General features: G+C 33.5%; 1 protein-coding gene across 3 annotated transcripts in view; it reads right to left on the bottom strand.

Moving 5' to 3' along the window:
- The window catches only part of EEA1 (early endosome antigen 1), a 119,420-nt gene that overhangs the window by 45,401 nt on the left and 48,173 nt on the right, over nt 1-25,846 (bottom strand). For all 3 annotated transcript variants that reach the window (XM_044228845.1, XM_044228846.1, XM_044228847.1), the window contains 6 exons: nt 25,506-25,627; nt 24,409-24,564; nt 16,519-16,635; nt 8,018-8,356; nt 2,670-2,819; nt 658-777 (listed from right to left, as the gene is read on the bottom strand). In XM_044228845.1, the coding sequence (XP_044084780.1) occupies nt 658-777; nt 2,670-2,819; nt 8,018-8,356; nt 16,519-16,635; nt 24,409-24,564; nt 25,506-25,627 (1,004 nt within the window). The remainder of the gene's footprint in view (nt 1-657; nt 778-2,669; nt 2,820-8,017; nt 8,357-16,518; nt 16,636-24,408; nt 24,565-25,505; nt 25,628-25,846) is intronic.

Below are 25,846 nucleotides of genomic sequence, written 5' to 3'. Positions count from 1 at the left end.
AAATTATTAATGTCTACTGTAAACATAAAATATTCTTTTTAACTGGGCTAAATTAGGAAATTTTATTTGTATTTTTAAAGTTTTTTAAATACTTTTAAAAATAATAAGCAATAAATAATTTATTTTGTATATATATTTTATTTAAATAGGTGAATTTAGTAAAGAAATTTAATAAAATTTAAATATTTTATACAAGTCTACTTTTAACTACTACTATTTTATCTACTATTATTATCTAGTTATGATAATTTTAAAATAGAAAATTTCAACATAGGGGACACCTGGGTGGCTCAGTGGGTGAAGCCTCTGCTTTCAGCTCAGGTCATGATCTCAGGGTCCTGGGATCGAGTCCCTCATTGGGCTCCTTGCTCAGCAAAGAGCCTGCCTCGCTCTCTGCCTCTGCCTGCCTCTCTGCTGGCTTGTGTGCTTTCTTTCACTCTCTTTCTAACAAATAAATAAATAAAATCTTTAAAAAAAAGAAAAAAGAAAATTTCAAGATAACAATTAAAAGGAAAAGATTTTCTGATCATCCAGACACTAAAAATTATCAAAGCCCTTCATAATCAAGTTTTTCACTTTATCTCGTTTTATAACAAAAGAATAATGATTTGATTAATTTCTGTTTAAAAGGCTAATATTTCGCATACTAATATTTACCTGAGCTTCTCGAAGTTTTGCTGTAGTGCTTTGCTGAAGAGCTTGTTGTTCTTGATGCTGTTGCTTCGTTTTATCTAATTGATGCTGCAATTCTGTAGAATTTGTTACTTTTTCCTTCAACTTAAAAAAAAATTGTAGATTGTCACCTCACAATTTAAAGGCATAATGCTATCATTCATAAGTATCTAGCATTACACTGTGGAAAACAGTATGGAGGTTCCTCAAAAAGTTGGAAATAGAGCTACCCTACAACCCAGCAATTGCACTTCTGGGTATTTATCCCAAAGATACAAACGTAGTGATCCAAAGGGGCATCTGCACCCCAAGGTTTATAGCAGCAATGTCCACAATAGTCAAACTATGGAGAGAGCCCAGATGTCCATCAAAAGATGAATGGATAAAGAAGATATGGTGTGTGTGTGTGTGTGTGTGTGTATGAATATTACTCAGCTATCAAAAAATGAAATCTTGCCATTTGCAACAACATGGATGGAATAGAGGGTATTATGCTAAGTGAAATAAATCAATCTAGAGAAAGCCAATTATCATATGGTGTCACTGATATGTGGAATTTAAGAAACAAAACAGAGGGGCGCCTGGGTGGCTCAGTGGGTTAAGCCGCTGCTTTCGGCTCAGGTCATGATCTCAGGGTCCTGGGATTGAGGCCCGCATCGGGCTCTCTGCTCAGCAGGGAGCCTGCTTCCTCCTCTCTCTCTGCCTGCCTCTCTGTCTGCTTGTGATCTCTGTCAAATAAATAAATAAAATCTTAAAAAAAAAAAAAAAGAAAAGAAAAGAAACAAAACAGAGGATCATAGGGGAAGAGAGGAAAAAATAAAACTAGATGAAACCAGAGAGGGAGAAACCAGAGAGAGAGGAAACCGTAAGAGACTCTTAATCATAGGAAACAAACTGAGGGTTGCTGGAGGGGAGGTGGGTGGAGGGATGGGGTAGCTGGGTGATGGACATTAAGGAGGGCATGTGATGTAATAAACTCTGGGTATTATATAAGACTAATGAATCACAGACTGGTACCTCTGAAACCAATAATACATTATATGTCGTTAATAAAAAAAAAATCTGGCATTACTTCAATTCTCAAAATTCTCAAGTCTGAAGAAAAAATCTAAATTCAGACAATATATAAAATCAACTTTAAAAGCAGTATCTCATTCCTTACGAAATCTTAATCTCATGATTATAAAACTATTCCCTAAGAATAGACTCTAATCCTAAGAACACAATTCTTTCCCTAGGTTGGCATTTAGTTTATTACTGCTTTTTTGTATAGTAGTATGATCAAGGAATTGATTACATACAGATTTTTTGTAATAATAATCTAAACCACAGTATCAGTATTTTTTTTCTCTATAATATACTTGTTTACTTACTGGAAAAGAATGGGTTATCATCATCTCTAAGATTCTAGATCTAGAAGAAAACTAGTTGATGAAGTTACAGATTTTAACTCTCAGTGTTTGCTCAATTCTAGTGGAAGGCATAATTTAATTATAACTTCTACTTCAGCCATTTCTGACAACTGCATCTTTAATTACCATAGCATTCAATCTTATGCTTAAATTGCAAAAGTGAAAATCTTTAAATGCAAACTCAAAGTTTATATGCACCAAATATGCGACATTAAAGATCCTCACCAACTGTGTTCATGTCTCACTGTTTTATTGGGAAGTTGTCCTTCCTGGACAGGAAAACTCCTCCCCTTCAGCAGCCTAATAAAGGTTCACCCCCAGAGTCTTTCTTGCCTCAAGCTAAAAGAGTAGTCTTCTCAACACATTTTAATTGAGACTTTAGAGAATACAGTCACAACAAAATGACCTAATATAGTTAATAATAAGTAGGATTTTTTAGTGGGGAGAAATAAATGTCACAATTTAAAGTAAAAATGTCTAATTAAAGCTCTTAACAATTAAAAAATTAGACCATAATACTATTTAAGATGCCTCAAATCTATCAATAAACTTGCTATTATAAAGTAACTTGAAATGTTAGCTTACCTGTTCTTCTAAACGAGAAAGTTTGAGCTGTAGATCAGCCACTTGTTGTTCTTTATCCATCAACTTTTCACTTGAAAGTTGTCTCTGTTCCTTTAGCCTACCATGAGCTTCACCTAGCTGGCGCTCTGTCTCCAGAAGTTTGGTATGTAACTTTAAAAAAGAAAAAGAAAAGTTTGTGTAGTACATATGTGAGAACCCACACACACTCATCACCACCACGACCTACCTTTCTAAGCAATATTTTCTTTTTTACCAATATAAGTATAAATCTTAATTTTCATGTATTTGGGGGGAACCTAAGATTCAGCTGAATTTTAATCACATAAATTATGATGGATCACATAAAACTGAATAAACATCACAGTTTTGGGGCTTTTTGTTGTCTTAAACAAACAGACAGACAAAAATACAGTGGACCAAAGGCTCTTGTTTGGACTTGAGAGTCAGAATCACTTGAGGAGCTTAAAACAGTAAAATAAAATTTAAAAATCTGGATGCTCAAGGCAGGTAGGTGGCTTAGTCAGTTAAGCTTCTGACTCTGGATCTCAGCACAGGTCTTGATCTCAGGGTCATGAGTCCAATTAAAAAAGAAAAAAATGAAGACAGTCAAGGTACACACTCAGACCTATTCCACAGTATTTTTTTTTTAATTTCATAGTGATTCTTGTTTTTTCATAATTACAAACCGCCACAATTAACTTATTACATCTGGGTATTGAATAGAACACAAAGCATTCCCAAATTCTCGAATTAGCATATAATTTCTAAATAAAAGAGAAGAAAGATTATTTCTGTTTAAATATTAGGAGTCCCTCATTCATTAACTTTAAAATTCCTACCCAGTTAAAACTAAAGGAGAGATTTCCCCTGAAACTAAGAACTATCACTCTCTTAAATTCTTTCTTTTCTTTAATACTACCAGAAAAAGTAGTCAGTTTCTCTTGGGGGAGGGGGAAGTTCCAGTAAAAAAAGAAAAAAAAGTCTGTATTAATTTCAGAAGAATAACTGCACAAGTGCTGGGAATATAGAACAAAAATGAACTATATGATATTTTAAAAAGTTGCAAGACATTTGGCAAGGTTTACACACTAAGAGTTCCTAAACACCAGTCTCATAATACATGCAAATGCAAGTACCTCAGCAAAATTAAAAATTAATAACAAACATTCTGTACAACTGCTTTCAATCAAAACTATTCATTTTAAATGCAAAAATATTAACAACCTATAGTCTCTGTGTCATATTTATACTTATATGCACTACACTTACATTTTTTTCCATAAAAATTCATAGTTGATCAGGATAAAGCAAAGTTCTTTTATTTTTTTTTAAAGATTTTATTTATTTATTTGTCGGAGAGAAAGAGCATAAGCATGGGGATCAGCAGGCAGAGGGAGAAGCAGGCTCCCCAATGAGCGGTAGCCCAACACAGGCCTCTGTCCCAGAACCCTGAGATCATGACCCGAGTCAAAGGCAGACTTTTAACTGACTGAGCCAGGCATCCTAGGATAAAACAAAGTTCTATCAGAAAAGTGGACACCCACTATTTTCTTACGCTATGAAACAATCTGTGGCTATTAGAATATACTCTATCCTTAATAAAGAAAACCAAAGTTAATTTTTAAAGTAAAAAACATGTTTCCATCTAACTAAAATAATCAGTACCAGTTAAAAAGAATGCATTTATTTTATTCTTGTCCTTAGCCAGCACTCTAACATCTTTCTCTTTTTTAATTTATTTTTCTTTTTATTCCTCTTTTTTTATTTTTTAAGATTTATTTACTTATTTATTTGACAAAGAGAGAGAGAAAGAGAGCACGTGCGCCCAAGTAGGCAGAAAGGCAGGCAGAGAGAGAGGGAAGCAGGCCCCCCGAGCAGAGAGTCCGATGCAGGGCTATATCCCAGGACCCTGAGACCATGACCTGAGCCGAAGGCAGAGGCTTCACCCACCAAGCCACCCAGGTGTCCGTTTATTCCTGTCCTCAATACGCAGTGGATTAGCTCTGCAAAGTAAATCCCAAACCTTCTCCTTCATACTACAATAATTAGAAACAATCTTGATATATAAAAGCAAATGAGGCCTTCAAGGTTAATGCATATTTCAAACACCCAAACTGCATGATCTCTTAGAAACAGGCATCATCCATGTCTAGTTCTTAAACTTGCTGGATAAGAATCTCCAGCTTATGAAGAGACACAAACTCCAGTTATAAAATAAGTCACAGAGATGAAAAGTATAACATAGCAAATGCGGTCAATAATACTGTAATAACAAGATAGAGTGACAAAGGGTGACTACACTCACTATGATGAGCATTCAGTAATGGACAGAATTGTCAAATCACTAGTTGTACACACACCAAAAAATGATACAGAAGAATCCCCTGATATCACTGTTAATGCAATGCACATATAATCAGACTCCTGCCATGTAAGTTTCGATTTAATACATTTTATCTAAATCTCAGAAACCCATGTTTTCCTAACAAGAATCAGATGCTGTTCAGCTTCAGAAAACCTTAGAAATCACTTGCCAAAAAGTAACACTTCAAAGAGCAACAGTTTTCAAATTCAACTGCATAATATAATTACAGGGAAAACATTTGAATATGCCAGTGCCCAGGACTATGCCAGAGATTATGATTTAATTGGACCAAGGGTGATGCCTTCATAAGTTAATTTTTTTAATTTAAATTAAATTTAAATTAATCTCCCCAGGTAATTCTGATGTGCAGACAGAACTGAGAACCAAGCAAATTAAAGAGAACTATTGCTCTTTAGTGTAGATTTACTAAAGGGGTAAGAAAAAGGGATGTGTACTATAAATAACTTTGTCATTCAATCTATATAATTCCTGATAAATCCCTGATCTTTGATTTTAAAAAAAGAATATCAAAAAAGGGTGTCTAAGGTTGGGAGCAGGCCAAAATTACTTAAACAGTAATGTCTATACCATTTTAGAGTAAACATGTTAAAGAAAAAGAGGTTAAATCAAGAGTAAAAATAGTAAACGCTGGAATTATTAATAGAATGGTCTACCCTAAAATCACAATCCTTTTGAGATACATAGTATACACTCTAAAGTAAATTCAGTTTGCACCCCTATATACATAATTTTTTACTCATTACACTCCTAACAATATTTACTAAGTGCCAAGCCCTACTCTAAATCAAAATATTAACTAATTTAATTCTTATATGTACAGCCCTATGAATAAGATTCCATTATTACCCATATTAGAGACAAGCAAACAAGCCCAGGTTAAATACTGTGCCTGATATCACACAGCTTGTAAGCCACAGAACTGGAACTCAGGCAGCTGGTTTCTAAATCCAATACGCTGGGGCGCCTGGGGGGCTCAATCAGTTAAGTGTCTGCCGTGGGCTCAGGTCAGGATCCAGGGAGCCCAGGATCAAGTCCTGAGTCAGGCTCCTTGCTCAATGGGGAGTCTACTTCTCCCTCTCTCTCTGCCCCTCCCACTTGCTTGTGCTTTCTCTTTTCTCTGGCAAATAAATAAAATCTTTAAAATAAACAATTAAATCCACTACGCTATTCAAGATGTATGTTAAATAAATTTTTAAAAAATTAAAATGATGACACCCAATCTTTTCATTATATAACATCATTATCTACACATCTGTAGCTATTTTAGAACTGATCATAAACACAAAGATGAAGAATATACACAGCTGGGGCACCTGGATGGCTCAGTGGGTTAAAGCCTCTGCCTTGGGCTCAGTCATGATCCCAGGGTCCTGGGATAGAGCCCCACATCAGCGCTCTGCTCGGCAGGGAGCCTGCTCCCCCTCCTCTCTCTCTGCCTGCCTCTCTGCCTACATGTGATCTCTGGCTGTCAAATAAATAATAAAATCTTTAAAAAAAAAATGAGTAAAACATGGTCTTTGCATCCAAAGAGTTCAGAATCTATGAAGAAAGACACGTAAGTTATATGATAATATACTATACTGTGGCAAGTAAAACAATCAAAATATATATATGCTTAAGCCACCTTTGAGGAGTCAGGGAGGGAGAAATGGCAATGGTCAGAAAATGATTACTAGAAAAGTGCCAAGTGAAGTAATCAGTGCATTCATCAAAGAGAAGAGAAATAGGAAGAAAATATCAAGCCAAGAAGATAGAAGGACTGATGCCATAAAATCAAGTATCATAGCAGCAATGTCCACAATAGCCAAACTGTGGAAGGAGCTGAGATGTCCTTCAACAGCTGAATTGATAAAGAAGATGTGGTCCATATATACAATGGAATATTATTCAGCCATCAGAAAGGATGAATACCAACCATTTGCATTGACATGGATGGAACTGGAGGGGATTAAGCTAAGTGAAATAAGTCAAGCAGAAAAAGAAAATTATCATATGGTTTCACTCATATGTGGAACACGAGGACATGGGTCATAAGGAATACAGCAGACGACCACAGGGAAAGAGAGGAAAAACTGAATGTGAAGAAACCAGAAAGGGAGAGAAGCCATAAGAGACTCTGGACTTTGGAAAACAATCTGAGGGTTACAGAGGGGAGGGAGATGGGGTAACCAGGTAATGGGTATTAAGGAGGGAACATGTGGTGATGAGCACTGGGTGTTAAACACAACTAATGAATCATTGAACACTATGCCAAAAACTTATGATATACTATATGCTGGCCAACTGAACATTAAAAAAAAAAAGTGTCAGTACCATTTAAGTGAAAATAGTTGAATATTATCAAAAAAGTGACTAAAGAATTTAATATCCCCCAAATTTCCATTTTTTCAACCAATTTATAATGTTACCTATAAAAAGTAAGAACACAGAACTTAAATTTAAGTTAGATATTATTATAAAAATAGTTATTATGACTAATTTGTTTTTTTCTTTTAAAATACAGATATTTTTATATTATTGGTTTATTATTTTTGGTTTATTATATTTGGAAAATTAAGTAACCAAAAAGAAAGAGAGAGAAAAGATAAGAATTTCTAAAGAATGATCAACAATTTAAATTAATTACAATTAACTAATATATGTTGAGTACCTACCATTTGCCAGGTACCATCCTAAGCAATTTATAGGTATTAATTCATAAACACTTCACAACAGTACATATGATGGGTGCTAACATATTTTTCTTATTAAGGAAAACTGAAATGAAATTAAAGGAACTGAAATCTGACTCAAATTTGCCAATTACAAAAATAAAGAGTTAATTCTTTTAAATGACAGTATTTTCTAATGAACTATATTATGATCAAGTAACTATCAAGCACACTAAGAAACCATAGGAGGAATTATAATAAATAAAAGTAACATCTCTTAAAAAAAAAAAAAAAAAAGTAACATCTCTTACTTGATTAACTTCACTTTGGAGTTGTAATCCGTGCTGGTCTTTTTCTTCTCTCTGCTGTTGGAGCTGTTTAAACTCAGCCTTCAGATGCTGGTATTTGGTCTCCACTTCTGATAGTTCTTCTTTGAGCTTTTGTGTAGTTTCCCCCTTTTCACCTAGTTCTGCCTGAATTCTCTGCAGGGAGGTTTCAGATGCAGATAATCTTGACTGAAGCTGCTGACAATCTAAGTCTTTTTGATGAAGGCTTGCTTGTATATTCTTTTTACTCACACATTCTTCATTATGTTTCTCCTCTAACTGAGTAAACTCCAGTTCTTTCTTCAGCAACTTTTCAGACAAGTTCTGAAATATCAATGTAAAAATTTCCTTTGCTAATATTTATAATTATTCTCATTCAATCTTTATAGTAGTATCAACAAAATTAGTCAAAATTGCAATATAAAAACAGTGAAAATACTCTAGCCAAAAAGGATTAAATCATTACATCCTAACTTATTTTATTATTGGCCCACTTCACTAAGTTCTACAAATGTAACTTAAGAAATACCAACAAAATTTTGACATAAAATGAAACAATGAAATCTAGTAGATTCTTCAGGGTATGGAACATATTTATATTCTCCCATCTGAGTTAAATATTAAAACAACCTTCTATCATTAAAAGTTATTTTGAATAACAAAATACAATGGCAATTCTGATTTGGGGTGTTGTAATTTCATAGTTGATAACAGCTTTAGCATAACAATACTATTCACTGCTTTAGTGTGCAGATTCATGATTCTTTACTTTTGCTCTTCTTGATAAAGACCATTTTTGAGAGTCATAAGTTTAACATTAACTCGAATTTCTTTCTATCTGTGTAAAAACAGTGATTTAAAAATAATTTACCTGCTTTATATTTTGTTATTTTACTCAGTATTATCAAGCACAAAATATAAAAATGACACCTCCAATCAAAGATCTAGATCAACCAGCCTAATCAAATGTCAAAATCTGGTTTCAGTGAATTGTTCCATACACATAATGCATGGATCAGAACTCTGACTCAATTCTGTAAGAAAGATATCTAGGATAGGAAGCCATTATAAGCATCTAATGACTTAATCTGTAGACATTATATTCAATTTTTATTGAATGCTAGAAGGGGATAATGCAGGACAATCAAAGCCTCTGGTCTTTAAACAGATTATAATCCAAATGAAACACACACATTAAAAAAAAAAAGTTTCTAAGAGGAAGCTAAAACATAATGAGCAAAATGAAGCAAAATTCATTTCTCAAGCAAAAATGAATTAATACAAAAACTCTCAGATTTAAGTGTATAATTTTTTTTAAAAATAGAGCAAAGTTAGGTGGGACTTACAATGACTTAAAAAGAAGTTTGAACTTAGTAAAGTAGTGAGAGGAGTTAAATAATATATGTGCATGAATCATGCCATGTCATTCAAAAAGACACAAAAATATTAAGACACAAGGGAACGGAAAAACAAGCTGCACACGGGGAAGAGCAAACACTATTATTACCTCAAAGGTAGTAATAAGTCTAGCTGCCAAAGTGGGGAAGTTAGCCATAAAGTTTCTTGAACATTTGTCTGAGAAAAGGTACATTATTATAGGTTATCAAGCACAAATATACTATCCTGAAAGATGCTTTAAGTATATGTAAGAGAGACACTCAGAGCTGTCCTGCAACTTTTTATAGAATATTCTAAGTTACTGAATTTCATGAATGCCACCATGTTCACATATACTAAGAACTGGGCAGGATACAATTTTAAAACATGCTGCAAAAACTTAAGGCTAGTAATGAGTTAATGAGTCTTCTTTTCCACAGGCTTAGAGTGTGACCAAGTATCCCCATCAGTTTACATGCAGATGACCCCCCAGACAGCTTCAAACTTTAAATAATAAGGTATATAAAAACTGAAGATTATTTAAAATTTCCTTGTCCTAAAAAATGAATCAAAATTTCCCTGGCTTTATGGCACAAATGAGAAATAATTAAATTTTCTTTAAAAGAAACTAAACCACTTTCTTTCTCTTTAAAAGACTTAATCCACTCACACACTACATGCAGAAGGCTAACTGTATTTAGTATTATAAATTTTCATTCTTATTATGGTCTTCCCATGAAATCTGAAGCAAAATAGTATAGTGAATACATGGTGTTTTGAAGGTTGACTTAAGAACAGTTAGAGTCCCTACAAAAAATTATAATTGTGCTTTCACTTTTCCATAATAATTCTTATAACAAAATATGAAATACATTATCATCCCACTCTCTAGAGGAAGAAGCAAAAGCCTGAAAGAACCTGATATGACTTGGCCAAATTGCAGAGTCATGTATTATGATTCCAAGTCCAATAAATTTTCACAACACAATTTAGAAACAGTGAGTCAATTCATGTTCCCCCAAAAATACCTTATTCAAGTTTAAATTCTAAAATGATTGTAAATGATTCTAAATTCTAAAATGATTGTGAGGGGGCACCTGAGTGGCTCAGTCAGTTCAGGGTCCAACGGTTGGTTTTGGCTCACATCATGATCTCAGGGTCATGGAATCAAGCCCTGTGTCAAGCTCTGTGCTAGGCATGGAGCCTGCTTAAGATTTTCTTCCTCCCTCTCTCTCTGTCCCTCCCCTTCTCCCTCGCTCTCAAAAATAATTTTTTAAAATTATTGTTAAGCCTAACTCATAACATAATTATCATTTGGGTAAGCAAAATTCCTTCCTTCCAAATGTCCAGTCCTCTTGATTTCCTCACCCACTGTTCGTTCAACAGATTATCTTACAGAGACAATTACCCTGTATCAGAATCCATTTTTCACTTGTTACTTGCCCAGGTAATGAGAATGAATACAAAAAGATAGCATTTTTTTAATGCTTGCTGGCTTACAAAGTAGTTTCAGGGATCTCATCTTATTTGTTCTTCTAAAAGAGCTTGGTGAGAAAGAACAAACTCAACTACTTACTACAGCTTTCCACCATCTCATATTCTTTTGTGCTCTCACATGTTCCCAAGCCTTTTGCATATCTAGCTCTCAAAATGAATTGCCATTAACCCCACTGCCATCTGAAATGTTTCTTAGCATCCCTGAAAACTAAGCTAAAAAGTTATGCCTTCTACAAAAGTCTTTCCTGATTTATTTACTAGGCAGTAAGTTAAGAAAACGTCCACCTTGACCTTGACCCAACCCTGTGTCACACTTAGCAAATAAAAACAGAAACAACAAACATTGACTGAGGTACTTACAAAAATCTATTAATTTATTTAAGATACATATCACTCCTAAGAGGCAAATGGGCCTAAGCAAGTATCTCTTAGCAGAAGAGGAAAAAAACTTGGGAGAAGCTGTCACAATCAGTCCATGGCAAAGCTGGGACTTCGACATGACTTTGACCACTGTACTACACTGTTCCTCAGTACGCCACTTTGCAATACAGTGATAATACACAGCAATAGAACTGCTAGCCTATCTGGCTCTTGCTTTGGACTGTGAGCACCTTAACACTAGCACTGTTGGAAAGGGAAAAGTAATAAAGGATGAAAAAGGGGTGAGAGGTGAAATCCAAAAAATAACTCAGTCTCTTACAATGACCTATTTTAGTAGCTTTAAATAAACAATTGATCTGCTCAGAATTTATTAAAAAACAGTTAATTAAACTGAGTTGCAGCATTGTATTTAGAGTACGATTCTTATTAGAAGCTAAAAAGGAAGTTTCTTCAATATCCCCCTTTCAATTTTTCAAAAAACAGGAATTACAAAACACTGATCAAATGCTGAAGATTTTGACATTAGCACAAAAGCAATTATTTTTGCCATTCATTATGTATTAAAATATTATCCATCCACCATGATGCTGCTGTGACCCACAAAAACTGCACAAGGCATTTTATGTAATGGCCTTCATAAGACCATATGCAAAGATTTCCAAATTCAAAACACATGGATATTACTACTGTCAACAATGATGGTTTGCCAAGGACATGGGGTGAGGAGAGGTGGGAGAGGTAGAGAGCAAGGATAAGAAAAGGATGCATGTCTGTGCTTACTTTAACTGGTAAGAAAATCCTAAACAAGAAAACATTTTGGGAAAAAAAAAGTGAAGTCTTACACTTATGTAAGGATTATTAAGATTAGTATAAGATTCTATTATTCCCTAATCAATAATATTCCAGTCTTACCACACTAAATCATCTTGATTCTATATATTATTCATCAAATAACCATAATACTTCCTCTAAAAATGTGTGTGTGTGTGTGTGTACATATATACAATCTGTGCTTCATTAACTGACTACACATTTCAGGCTATCCATGTCAAATCATGCCCTTTATTAATCATTTAATGTTTTAAAATTACATAATAAATAACACTGATCATAAACATCCACATCATGTACATATCCTGGTCAGTTTCCAAAAAGTAGAATGTCACCCCTGATCTCAAATTAAAAATCACACTGAGGGGCAAAGATAAAACTATATTGTATGTAAATGTTTTCTACGTTATAGTTTGACAAGAGAAAAAAGGGGGAGGGACGGTAGACAGGTATGTTTCATAAGCCAGAGAGAAAGATCAAGTCAGCATCAACAACTGACAGAGAGGGGCACCTGGGTGGCTCGGTGGGTTAAGCGTCCGCCTTTGGCTCAGGTTATGATCCCTGGGTCCTAGGACTGAGTCCCATATCTGGCTCATGGCTCAGGCAGAGAGCTTGCTTCTCCCTCCTCCCTGCTACTGCTCTCTCACTATCTCTGTCTTTCTCTCTCTCTCTCTCAAACAAATAAAATCCTAAAAAAAAAAAAAAAAAAAACATTGACAGAGAAATGGACAATGGTGAACAGGTATAAATACTTCAGAAAATTATTTGAGGTAAGCTACTAAATTTGAACATGTGTGTAGCCTACAACCCAGCAATTTCACTTGGGAGTATATAACAGAGAAATTCTTGCACAAATGCATGAGATTTGCATGTGAATGTTCATAGATGCAATATCTGTAATAACAAGGAGAAATGAAATCTTTGTGAAAGAGTAGGAAGTATGCATAGATCAATTCTGGATACCAAAGAATAATATAATTGTCACACTGGGGAGCATTAATGGTATTGAGTTACAAGCTAAGCCAGTTCCTTTTTTTTTTTTTTTTTTCCATGAAATATCATTTTTTCTAGAAAGAAAAACAGACAAACTATGATTATTCAGACTTGGGTAGAAAAAGAACCTGTCATTTAAAAGAAGAGAACTGATACTATGTGTTTCCAATAATAAAATTCGAGCTTTCAAATGAAGCTTAGACTTTTAGAAAACTTGTATCCATCACCATGAGCTTGACACTTTCTCATACTTGTCTATTCGGAGATTGATGGTGATATTGACAAATGGTACTGTTTTTATATTGTACAATGAAATCTGTCAACATTTGGAAGATCTGCACAACCAATATTTTCCACATGATTAAATGCATGATGTTATAAAATCATGCACAGGAAAGATCTACTCAAAAGGCAAGAAAAACTAATAAATTTAAAGTTACAAGTATAAAAATAGCACTGATATGGTTTCAGATTCTCCATTGTAACTAACTATTGAGAAACTATGCCTTATCTAGTATCGTTATAGAATCAAATAAAAATAGCTATAATTATCTGGAAAGGTTAAGATATTCCTTTTTCCAACTACAGATCTGTATGAGTCTGAATTTTTTTCATACCCTTCCAACACAAACAACAAATGAAATGTAAAAGCACATATGAGAATCCATCTGTCCTAATATTAAGCTAGACATTAAAGTGGTTTACAAAATATAAAACATCACTACTATTTTTTGTTTTGAAAAAATGGTCATTTTTCATAAGAAATGGTATTTATGTTAATATTTAATAATATTTTTAAACATTATGTATTTTAATGTTTCATTATATATTTTAAAAATACATACATTTTTTAAAATTTTGTTTTAATCTCTGGGGCACCTGGGTGGTTCAGTGGGTTAAAGCCTCTGCCTTTGGCTCAGGTCATGATCCCAGGGTCTTGGGATCCAGCCCCCCATCCAGCTCTCTGCTCAGCAGGGAGCCTGCTTCCCTCTCTCTCTCTGCCTGCCTCTCTGCCTACTTGTGATCTCTGTCAAATAAATAAAATCTTTAAAAAAAATTTTCTTTTAATCTCTAATATACCTAGTACCCATAGATATAATCCAAAAAAATAAAACCTCTTTGGGGTCCATAACAATTTTGAGAATATAGAGCATTTCTGAAAGGAAGAGGTTTGAGAACTATTGTCACAAGCAAAAAATACCCTAGGGGCGCCTGCGTGGCTCAGTGGGTTAAGCCTCTGCCTTTGGCTCAGGTCATGATCTCAGAGTCCTGGGATCGAGCCCCAAATCAGGCTCTCTGCTCGGCGGGGAGCCTGCTCCCCCCTGCTCTTTCTGCCTGCCTCTCTTGCCTACTTGTGATCTCTCTCTGTCAAATAAATAAATAAAATCTAAAAAAAAAACAAACAAACAAACAAACAAAAAAACTAAAACTTTGTAGATTAAAATTGTATCTGTTATCTCATACAACTTCTGAGGGAGGAATCCAGAAACAGCTTAGCTGGTGATTCTACCTCAGGGTTTCTCCTGACATTGTAGTAAACTAGGAGCCAGAGCTATAGTCTCTGACGACTTCATAAGAACTGGAAGAACTGCTCCAAGCTCATTCACCTGGCTATTGGTAGGAGGCTCGATATTTATAGCCAATTATATTTGTCTCTTTTTCCCCCTCTACCATGTTCTTTTCTTTAGTTTTTCCCATGTTATAGCTCAATAAAATATTAGGTTCAACTCATTAAGAAGCAAAGCCAACAAATTCACCATACTGTTCAATAAAAGGGTTTAATGACTCCCTACTCCACCACCACCACCAAAAAAGTAAAGACATGGAAGAAAAGTACTAATAATTACCTACCCTGTCCCCAAAACTAAAGAAAGCTACAGCAGTCCAATAGCATAGTACTGGCATAAACACAGACATACAGACCAATGGTATAAGCACAGAGAGCCCATAAAAAAACACTCACACACATGGTCAAATGATTTTTAACAAGGGTGACAAGAGCACAGAAAAGGAGAGTCTTTTCAACAAATGGTGCAAGAGAAACTATCCATATGTAAAAGAACGAAACTAAATGCTTACCTTATGCTATTAAGTCAAAATGAATCAAAGACTAAAACGTAAGACCTAAAACTATAAAACTATTAGAAGAAAACACAGGGGAAAAGCTTCATGGGATTGGATTTGGCAATGATTTCTTAAATATGACACCAAAAGCAAAAAGAGATAAACTGGATTATGTCAAATCAAAAACTTGTTGCATCAAAAGTATGACTGTAATTTATAATAAAAATTATACATTAGGTTTTCATCACCATTTCTGGAAGAGCTCCAAAAACCCTTGGAATTTCCTAAGTGATAAGAGCAACAAAAATGTCTTTTGCTTATGCATAACAAGCCCCATTCAACCACCAATGAGTTTATGTTTACAAGATGATTTTTTAGAAAGACCCTAAGATTGGGGGCTGGTTGCCACAGCAATCAACCAGGATTAAAGGGTTAGAACTTTCAACCAGATCCCCTATCAACACCTCCCCTGCCCCCACCCACCACCACCTCAGGGAGGGGTTAGGAGCTGGAGGTTGAGTTAATCACCAATAGCCAATAATTTATCAATCATGCCTATGTAAGGAGACCTCCTTAAAAACTCAAGGATTAAGGTATGGAGAGATTCTAGGTTGGTGAACATACAAAGAAAGCACCCAGAGAGAGCAGAGAAGCTCCATGCCTTTTCCCACACAACTTACCCTATGGATCTCTTCCATCTGGCTGTTCTTGAATTATAATCTTTTAAAACAAACCAGTAATCTGGTAAGTAAAACGTTTTCCTGTGTTTTTTGAAACACTCTAGAAAATTAATCAAATCTAAGGTAAGGGTTGTGGGAGCCTCCTATTTATAGTCATTTAGTACAAAGTACAGGTAATAACCGGACTTTCAATTGGTTATGGCGGGGGGGTGGGGGGGTTGGGGGTGCAGGAACAGTCTTGTGGGACTAACCCCTTAAACTGTGAGATTTGACACTATCTCCAAGTAAATGGTGTCAGAATTGTTACACTGTATGATACCAGCTGGTGTCACACAACTGTTGATGTGAGGAACATACATTTGGTGTCAAAAGTAAAGGTGTAGTAGGGTACTGAGAATACAGGAGACACACAGGAGTGTTTTTCCTTTACATACAATATAAGGCGGCGGTGAATGGGGAGTTGTTCAAAGAATGCAAAGTTTTAGTTCTGCAAGATGAAAGAGTTCTGGAGATTGGTTTCATAACAATGTGAATGTCCTTAAACACTCAAAAAACAGAATAAGTCATGCTATATTCATGCCAATATATATACAACATACACAAGATTACAGTTTAAGATATATAAAATCAATTCACCACTATATATAGTTTTTAAATTCTCACCTGATTTCTTTGTGTTAATTCATTAAGTGAAATTTTAAGTTTTTGTAGTTCCTGTACATATACAGCAACTTCCTGGGGGCCTTTCGCAAGTTCACTCCTTAGCTGGCTTATTGTGGCCTTAAAAAAAGAAAGAAAAAAAAATTAGAGAAAACTAAAATGGAAAAGGAAATGGGAGTATCCAAAGGTTTTTAAGTTATACAGATTTCTGTCACTGTTGTTGTTAAATTGAAAAAATACTTAGAAGTTTCAACTTAGTTCTTTTTCCTGCATATCTGAAAATTTAACCAAAATGCACAACTTCATTTTGCATGAAATGAAGAGTTGGCATCCAACTTTAAGAGTCTGAGTCAGCATCAAACTATAAACTTGAATTTACTGGCTCTGAAACTCTGTACTTTAATCCTTCTGAATTTAAAGAAGATATGCAGGGCACCTGGGTGGCTCAGTGGATTAAGCCTCTGCCTTTGGCTCAGGTTATGAACTCAGGGTCCTGGGATCTAGTCCTGCATCGGGCTCTCTGCTCAGCAGGGAGCCTGCTTCCCCCCTCTCTCTCTACCTACCTCCCTGCCTACTTGTGATCTCTCTCTCTCTCTCTGTCAAATAAATAAATGAAATTTTTAAAAAATAAAGAAAGAAAGAAGATATTACTATATTCTCTCCCAATTTCTATAGGAAATTTCCTTTTAATTAAAAAACATGTTAAATAAATGCAAACATACAATACAGAATCACCTTGGAAAGGTGGTAAATCATCTTTTTTAGTATAATTTTAAGTCTTTGTCCAAAGCAGTTATATAGTTTTATTTGATATAGTTTCATTAAGCTGGGCCACTCTGTGATCAGGTATAACAGCTGGATGTGAATTTGCTTTAATGTGTTTTAACATTTTTTAATGACATTAAGACAATGGTTTCATCATTTCAAAATAAAAGAAAAGTAATCAAAGATCTTGGAAACAGAAACTTCCTACACATGAGAGTTTCAACAACTGGGGAGAGAGAGACTTAAGTACTGGTTTTTAAGTATGGTTTCCTGAAAGTGAACTAACAGAGTAACTTATGTTTCTAATATTGCTTATTGGCTTCACTTTTTACATTCCCAAAGCAACAATCATTTTCATTGTCTATATTCTTTATTAGTAAATAAACTGCCTATGAAAAAGATACAAATTTTTAAAAATTATTCCTAATAAACCCATCAGTAGTTATCTATATCCAACATTACAAATAAGTACTTTCATTTTTAAGGGAGAAACCTTAGACAGCTATCAATTTATTTTGACAATAATGCCAAGAGATCTTCCACTACTCTTCGTTTGGAAACCCTTCTAGTATGTGTGACACTTTTTGTTTTTTAAAAAGGATTCATATTGGTGGTATATATCTCTTCATCCATCACAGTGCTTTGGTTTAAAGTTTTGGAAACCATCTTATAAAGGAAGTTAAGTAATTAAACTGAATGATCAAATACTTGGGCTTATATTATTTTAATAATCGTAAGTTAAAAAACTAGTTTTTTGAGTGTTTTCCAAACTGTCTTAAAGTCAGTTAAGACTTTTAAAAACTTTTAAAAACATTTCAAAAATGTTTTTATGAATAGCAGCATGGTCTGACCTTTTAAGGAAAACATTCATGTAAATAAACCAATTCTAATACAATGAAAGGCAATGTGTCATACTGCTTTACCGTTACAGCTTATATAGCATGTTTCAATAATAACTGATATGTGCTACTGTATACTTAAGGAAATGTTGGGGGTTTTTCTTGTTTTTAAATAGGTGTGGAACCCTGTGTGGGGCTTGAACTCATAACCCTGAGATCAAGACCTGAGCCAAGATTAAGAGTCAGACACTTAACTGAGCCACTCCGGCGCCCCAAAGAAGGAAATGTTTAAATATTTGTTTTTTTAACTATAGTCAAGTTAAAGGTATATTCTAATAACTTCTTTCTTAAATTGACCATGTAACCTTTTCATTGATATTGGGAGTTTATTTCAAACTGCTATTTCCAACAACTCTGAATCTCAGATCATTTTCTGTTAGTAACATTATGGATGTTAACAGAAATATTAGGAATAGTTCGGCTATTTTAAATTACTATGTATCAAAGGATTTAGCAGAGTAACACATAATAAATAAAAATAACAGTATATATTAAGATATAAATTATGAGTATATTTCATTAAAATACCATGATTCTGCATTTAAGTATATTAGATATAGTAAGCCAAGAGTAACATCTATCGATTTGCTAATTAACTCCAAAATGTAGAAACAACAAGCAAAATATAAAGGAAAAATACCCAAAAATATCTTGTTATATTTTACAGTTTTTAGATACATTCATATAAATGATTTTATAATTTTAATATCTTAAGAACTAGATATTAGGTGTATCATTTATCCTTTACACACTAAATATGTACTCTTTAGCAAGTATTTGAAATTTTTTATTTTACTCAAGGGTGGAAAAAGAAAGATGTGGAAGAATTTATACCAAAAGGTATATTTTAGTCATGGGAAGGGGAGGAGGGGAGTGAATTACAGAAATCACCTTCTTGTTTTACTTTATGAATCACTGTAATCTTTCCAATGATCATGTATTATGATTTGTATAGGGGAAAAAATAAAAATTGTAAAAAGTCAAAATTTGCAAGGAAATAAATAAAACCCTTGTTCAAATATGACTATGGGTGAAATTCAAACAAAGATGCCTCTCCACATCAACTTTTCTCACTATTTAACAGGCCAGACTCAGCTGTGCCTTGAGACTTTAATAGCTGTACTGCCTCTTCCCGGGAATGATCGCTCCCAATTCTTTACACTGATTCTTGCTTACTTCTCACACATATCCTCCTTAAGAAGACGTTCCCTGATCATTCTATCTAAAATTGTCCTTCATTATTGCCAGCTCCACTACACTACTGCCCATACATACACCCTGCTTTATTTTTCTTTTTTTTTCCACCCAGTTGCCCTGTCCCTCCACCCCCTTTCAGAAACTCTCAGCTTGTTTGTTTCCTATGATTAAGAGTCTCTTATGGTTTGTCTCCCTCTCTGGTTTCCCCTTATTTTTCCCTCCCTTCCCCCATGATCCTCTATTTTGTTTCTTAAATTCTACGTATGAGTGAGAGCCTATGGTAATTGTCTCTGACTGACTTGTTTCGCTTAGCATAACAGCCTCTAGTTCCATCCACATTCTTGCAAATGGCAAGATTTCATTCTTCTTATGGTTGCGTAGCATTCCACACATATCACATCTTCTTTACCCATTCATCTACCAATGGACATCTGGGCTCTTTCCACAGTTCAGCTATTGTGGACATTGCTGCTATAAATGCTGAGGTGCTGATGCCCCTTCAGATCACTACATTTGTGTCTTTGGGGTAAATACGTAGTAGTGCAATTGCTGGGTAGTAGTGTAGCTCTATTTTCAACTTTTTGATGACGTCTATACTGTTTTCAGAGTGACTTCACCAGCTTGCATTCCCACCAACAGTGTGGGAGGGTTCCCCTTTCTCTGCATCCTTGCCAACATCTGTCATTTCCTGACTTGTTAATTTTCCTGCTTTATTTTTCTTTATAGCACTTAGCATTAACTGACTTTCTATAATGATTTGGCTTACTTACATACTGTCTGGCTTCCACAAAGAAATATAACTGTATGAGAGCAGGCACTCTGTCTTGCTCACTATTGTATTCCCTACACCTAAAATAGTTGATGACCCTAGACATTCAAAAAATACTCACTAAAGAAATGAGTGATTTGTCTCCAAGGAGTTAATAAATTTTTGTTCCCAATATCAGACCCAATAAAATAGTCTGCATTTTCTTGGAGCCATGTTATTGAACTCAACACTGGATTTTTACTAAAAATCTTAAATTAAAAAATAATTAAGGAAAGAAAGTATTTAAGGTATTATTTAAGATATAATTAAGGAAAGATAAAGCTAATGCTTTAGAATTATAATTACTATTCTAATACTATATTACTATTAATAAATAATCATTTAAAGATGGATATAAATTTGCTTAATTAAAAAAATGAGTATCTTTGAAGTTCTGAGATTGCCTTAAAACACAAAATTGCCATATGACAATAGAAGGTGCTATGTATTACTCAAATTAAAAGCCTTCCAAAAAACACATTACCTCAAGTTTAAGCATCTCCATTAGAAAGCAGAAAAAAAAATAATAAAATGATGGATGAAAGGTGGAAGACAAGACTGACAAAAGTACACAATGAACATACAAATGTCCGAACATACTGTTAAATCTGATCTCTGATATTTACATACTTTTAAAAGACGTTTAAGTATTCTCTTTAATAACTATGCATGAGTATAATCATTTTTATTCCATCTTTATAAATATTTTAGCTTTTAAAATGAGTTTATTTGGAATACATTAAGATTCCTAAAAGATCATTTCCATTAAAGACCACACCAAATATAAGTTCATTACAGCTTTGATATTTTCAATAATGTATATTTTTTTTAAATAATGTGTTTTAACCCTTAAATCCTCAATTTCTGATCTATAACAGTATTTTCAAATGCTTTAGAATAAGTTATTTTTCTAAAATATCTAGACAAAAGAAAATTGTCAATGATTCATAAGGTATATATAAATGAAAGTAATGGAACATAAGAACATACTTAATATTACATGTTAGATTATGTCTTCCACCTCAATTACAAATACCAAATAAATCATTACATTTTTGGCTTCTTTAATTCCTTTTAATGTATTTTGTTTCAGACACAGTATATAGGTTCTGTGAAGTAGTAATATATAAAATAATTTTTTTCATTAAGTGTTACAATCCACCAACAAATTTGAGAATAGGATTGAATTTTATTAGATCAGTAAAATACATGTCATATATTTAAAAAGTAAGCAGAAGATAAAAACAAATGGGAGTTATAAACAAATAAATGAGATGGACTATCTAGACATTAATTTTTTAATATGAAAATGGTATGAGACATAATTCAAAAGTATTTTAAGTTGTATTCAATATAAATATTATAACATACAATATGACAAAATATAAAAAGTAATAACAGTAAGTATTAGGTCAAGATTAATAGCACAGATTTACTTATAAGGCAATTATCAGACCACCCAAAATGAGAGAAAATGATAAAGAAAGACTGCAGGCTTTGGAGAAGACCTGAGTTGTAAGCTTCCTTACATGAAGTGCATGCACTTAAATAATTTATTTACCTTCACTGAACCTCAGATTCCTTCCATAAAAAGCAAACATAATACTTCATTTATAGGTTAAAAGAAACAAACAAGACCATATATTTAAAGTACCTGGCATAGTATCAAAAACCTAGCGGTACTCAAAAAGTTAAGAGTTTGTTTCCAATAATAATATTACGCTGACTCTTTGTCTACCATTTCCTAAAGTTGTTCTAAAGACTTCAGTATAATGCAAGGTCTCAATCATTGCAAACCTATTTGCTAATTAAGTAGAAAGTAAATATTATCCTTGTTTTACTAAAAATATGATGAAATGTTAAGTCGCTATTCAGCAAGAATAAATTTATTTTAAAATTTATTTTAAGGGACACCTGGGTGGCTCAGTTGGTTAAGCAGCTGCCTTCGGCTCAGGTCATGATCCCAGCGTCCTAGGATCGAGTCCCGCATCAGGCTCCTTGCTCGGCCGGGAGCCTGCTTCTCCCTCTGCCTCTGTCTGCCACTCTGTCTGCCTGTGCTCACTCTCGCTCTCTCTCTCTCTCTGACAAATAAATAAACAAAATCTTTAAAAAAAAAATTTATTTTAAAACATTTAAAAAGAAAAATTTCATGAAAATGTAAAAGAAAATGTGCAGAATGGATTTCTATGCCATTTTTCTTCTCCAGAAACATCTTTCTGAGACGAAAAAAAAAATCATTGTTTCCCACAATCAACCTTGTTGACAGAAGGACAGTACAGGAAGACACTAAATCCTTTTCTCCCAAATCTTATGTAATTCTAGTTATACTTTTTCATCTTAAATGACCTCCTCATAACATATAAAGATAATTTAATCTACATGAATAAAAATGCAAATGTACAAAAATCTTACATATTAAACAAATTATTAAATAAACTATTACTCAGAAATATTTTCCCACATACATTTTTCCCAAAATGCAAGTAAATATGTAAATTTCTTCTCCCTGTTCAAATTTTACTTGTCTAGCAAGTAAATATGTAACTTGTAAATAAGTACTTGTAAATAAGTAACTCCATAATTCTCAGCTGGAAAAGGTCAGAGAGGATTGTACTTTAAAATAGATACATCATAAAAGTGTCATTACTGTGACTCAATTTTAGTCACCCTACTATATTTGTTTGGAAATTTCAAACAACATTAAAGGAAATGTTTTCGATCAAAAAGAGAATATAATTTTTTAAAAATTTGAGAAATACTAGTGGGAAGGCAGATTTAATAAAAATAATTCTTACTGAAACACAGAAATAAATGACTCAATTCACCCAAATTCAAGTATTTCTGCTTTCACATTATCTGAATGGGATTTTTCCTCATGAGACTTCCTTGATTCAGCATCTCCTTGATTACATAGTAGAACCGTTTAACTGGCTTCAGTAAGTTCATGAACCCCCTGAAATTGTTTTAAAAACTGTGGCATTATATGTCACTGGGCTACAAGATCACTTTTAGGAAATCTGCAGCTGAAATTCATAAACTTTAAAGTCTAAAGTACTAATCATCATAAAGTTTCATATGCCTATGCATGTAATACCCATAAACTTTCCTCCCATTAGGAGGAAGAAAAAGGATGACTTGGTTATCTATAATATAGATAACCATAGCTCATTGTATTACTAATTGTGAACAGAGTGGCTTTTAGATCACTAGCTTTAAAATTCCAAGAAAGAAACGCAAACTGAAATGTCACTATAACTCAACTTTTTAAACTGAAAATATGAAAAACAGAGCTCCACATCACATAAGAGAGCTTAAGAACTAAAAACAATTAATAGATTATTAATAGATTTTTAAAATTCTCTATAATACAGTATAAGGGGAAAAGGCTAGCATTTTTAAGCAAATATATTTATTACATATCCTAGAGCTTGTCATATACTGACATAATTATGTATCTCAAAGGCCAAAGTCAAGTCATGTGACAAATAGTAAAAGGAACTGAAAATGTTTATCCTGGAAGAGAAAGAACTCAGTAAATATGAACAGTCTTCAAATATCTCATGTGGAAAAAAGGAACAATTTATTCTGTGTAATTCCTAAGGAGAACTGGACCCAGTGCATGTAAATTACAGTAAAACAAATGTCGACTCAACAGAAACAGAACAGCTAACCTACAAAGAAATATGCACCTCCTAGAATACCTAACAAGTAAGTATCACTTATCAGATGCTATCTATAGCGGGGAATCCTGGGCAAAGTGTTAGACTTAGCTGATTTTTAAGATTTCTTTCAACAACATCCGTGATTCATACGCATAATTCAATAATTGGTAAGGGAGAAACAAACCTACAAGAAAATAAGTTTTTCCTAAATATGTTTTCTGAACAACATTGGTAATACAAATGTAAAAAATGAAATCATGCTTCCTTTACCTCTACCAAGCTGACGTAAACTCAATTACCACATTATCTCCCCACAATATATATCATTTATTAAATAAAACAATACTCTTACACATTCTTCTCTACATGTCTAGCTACATAAAGCAAAGTTAAATACTGTCTCTCAGATTAGACTGATTATATACAAATGTCATCAGAGCAAATGAAAGTCAAATACTGTTTTGACAGATCACTCAGAAAAATCTCAAATGTTGGCTTTACTCAATAGTATACACTAAACAAGTTAACAAAAGTCACATTTAGGCATACTGAACTTATTTACCTCTGAGTTGGCATATTCTGCCTGTAACTTTTTGCACTCATCTTTGAGTTTTTCAGATTCTTTCTCACATTCCAATGTCATGTTGTCCATTAGTGTTTGAACTTGTACCAGTTCTTTCTTTAGCACAGCAACATCTTCTATACCAGGTCTCTGAAGCTGTAGAGCACATTTTCATTAAAAAATAAGGTGAGAAAACTAAAAGAACACACATTTTTATATGGTTTTACTACAAAGACATCAAAATGAAAATAATCTTTGATATCAACTATTGGATTGCAAACATTGACCACTGATCTTTCCACCAACAAGCCTCTCCTCTTCCCAAAATATATGTCCTATTTAATAGTATTACCACTCAAGGCGCAAAATGGCAAATTCACAATTATTCTAAGTGCTTTATTTGCTTTCTTTCCTTCACAAACTACACCCAATGATCATAACAATCACTTGATAAATGTCACATTTTGAAGCATAAATGCCTCATCTTCTATCCTAGAAAACTGGTAATAAAAATAAAGGAGCTGATGTAAGCATAATTAGGGTTTGTTGCAGACTGGATATGGTTGATTTTATTGATATATTTATTGAACCCTAAATAAAGGACAGAAAGGAGTCAAGAGCAGATTCAAGCTTTTTACACCTTGGGAGACTGTTGAAGATGTGTAATACCAATGACAGAAACACAGCTGAGGAGGAAATATGATGACTTGATGTTACATTTGTTGAATTTGAAATGAAAGCTAGAAATGCAATTAGGAGTATCCTAAAAGTAGGTCGATTTATAAAACCAAAGTGCAAAGAAAGGTCAGGATCAGAAATGCAGATAGGAAAGAGCAAAAAGATGGATAACATTAAGATAGAAACAGCGAAAATGCTAAGCAAAAAGATAATATTAAGATAGAAACACAAATATATTAAGGTAATAAATTTTGCATCCTAGATTCCATTTCTATGTAAAAAATCCTATTAGTATATGGAATTTTTATTTCTTCCATTTTAGACAAGCTATGCTTTTAAAATTTTTCACCAGAGTATATATATCATTTTTAATTTGGAAAATTATAAAAGTACATTCCAATAAATGGTTTCTAAATTACCAGTTCAGTCTTCAGATCTTGAATTATAGTTGTTTCTTTGTTTAATTCTTCTGTCAGATGTGCCACTTTTTGGTCAGCAGCTTCTCGAAGACTCCTTTCTTCATCATATTTTGACTTTATATCTAATTTAAAAGAGTTATAAATATTAGTTTTATGACATTAACTCTAGGAAAGGACAGTTTTATGAAGTCCTATATATTATACAGTTTTATAAATTCCTGCATATTACACAATGCATATCTACATATCATTAATTCAAATTCACATTCCTTACATAACCATAAACACATACAGTAACTTTAACTTCTGATTACATGAAATGATGAACTTAAAATAATCAA

This window comes from Neovison vison, chromosome 12 (genome assembly GCF_020171115.1).
Source record: "Neovison vison isolate M4711 chromosome 12, ASM_NN_V1, whole genome shotgun sequence".
Lineage (NCBI taxonomy): Eukaryota > Metazoa > Chordata > Mammalia > Carnivora > Mustelidae > Neogale > Neogale vison.
Note: the sequence above shows the minus strand (reverse complement) of the source record. Positions and strands in the feature narration are given on the sequence as shown.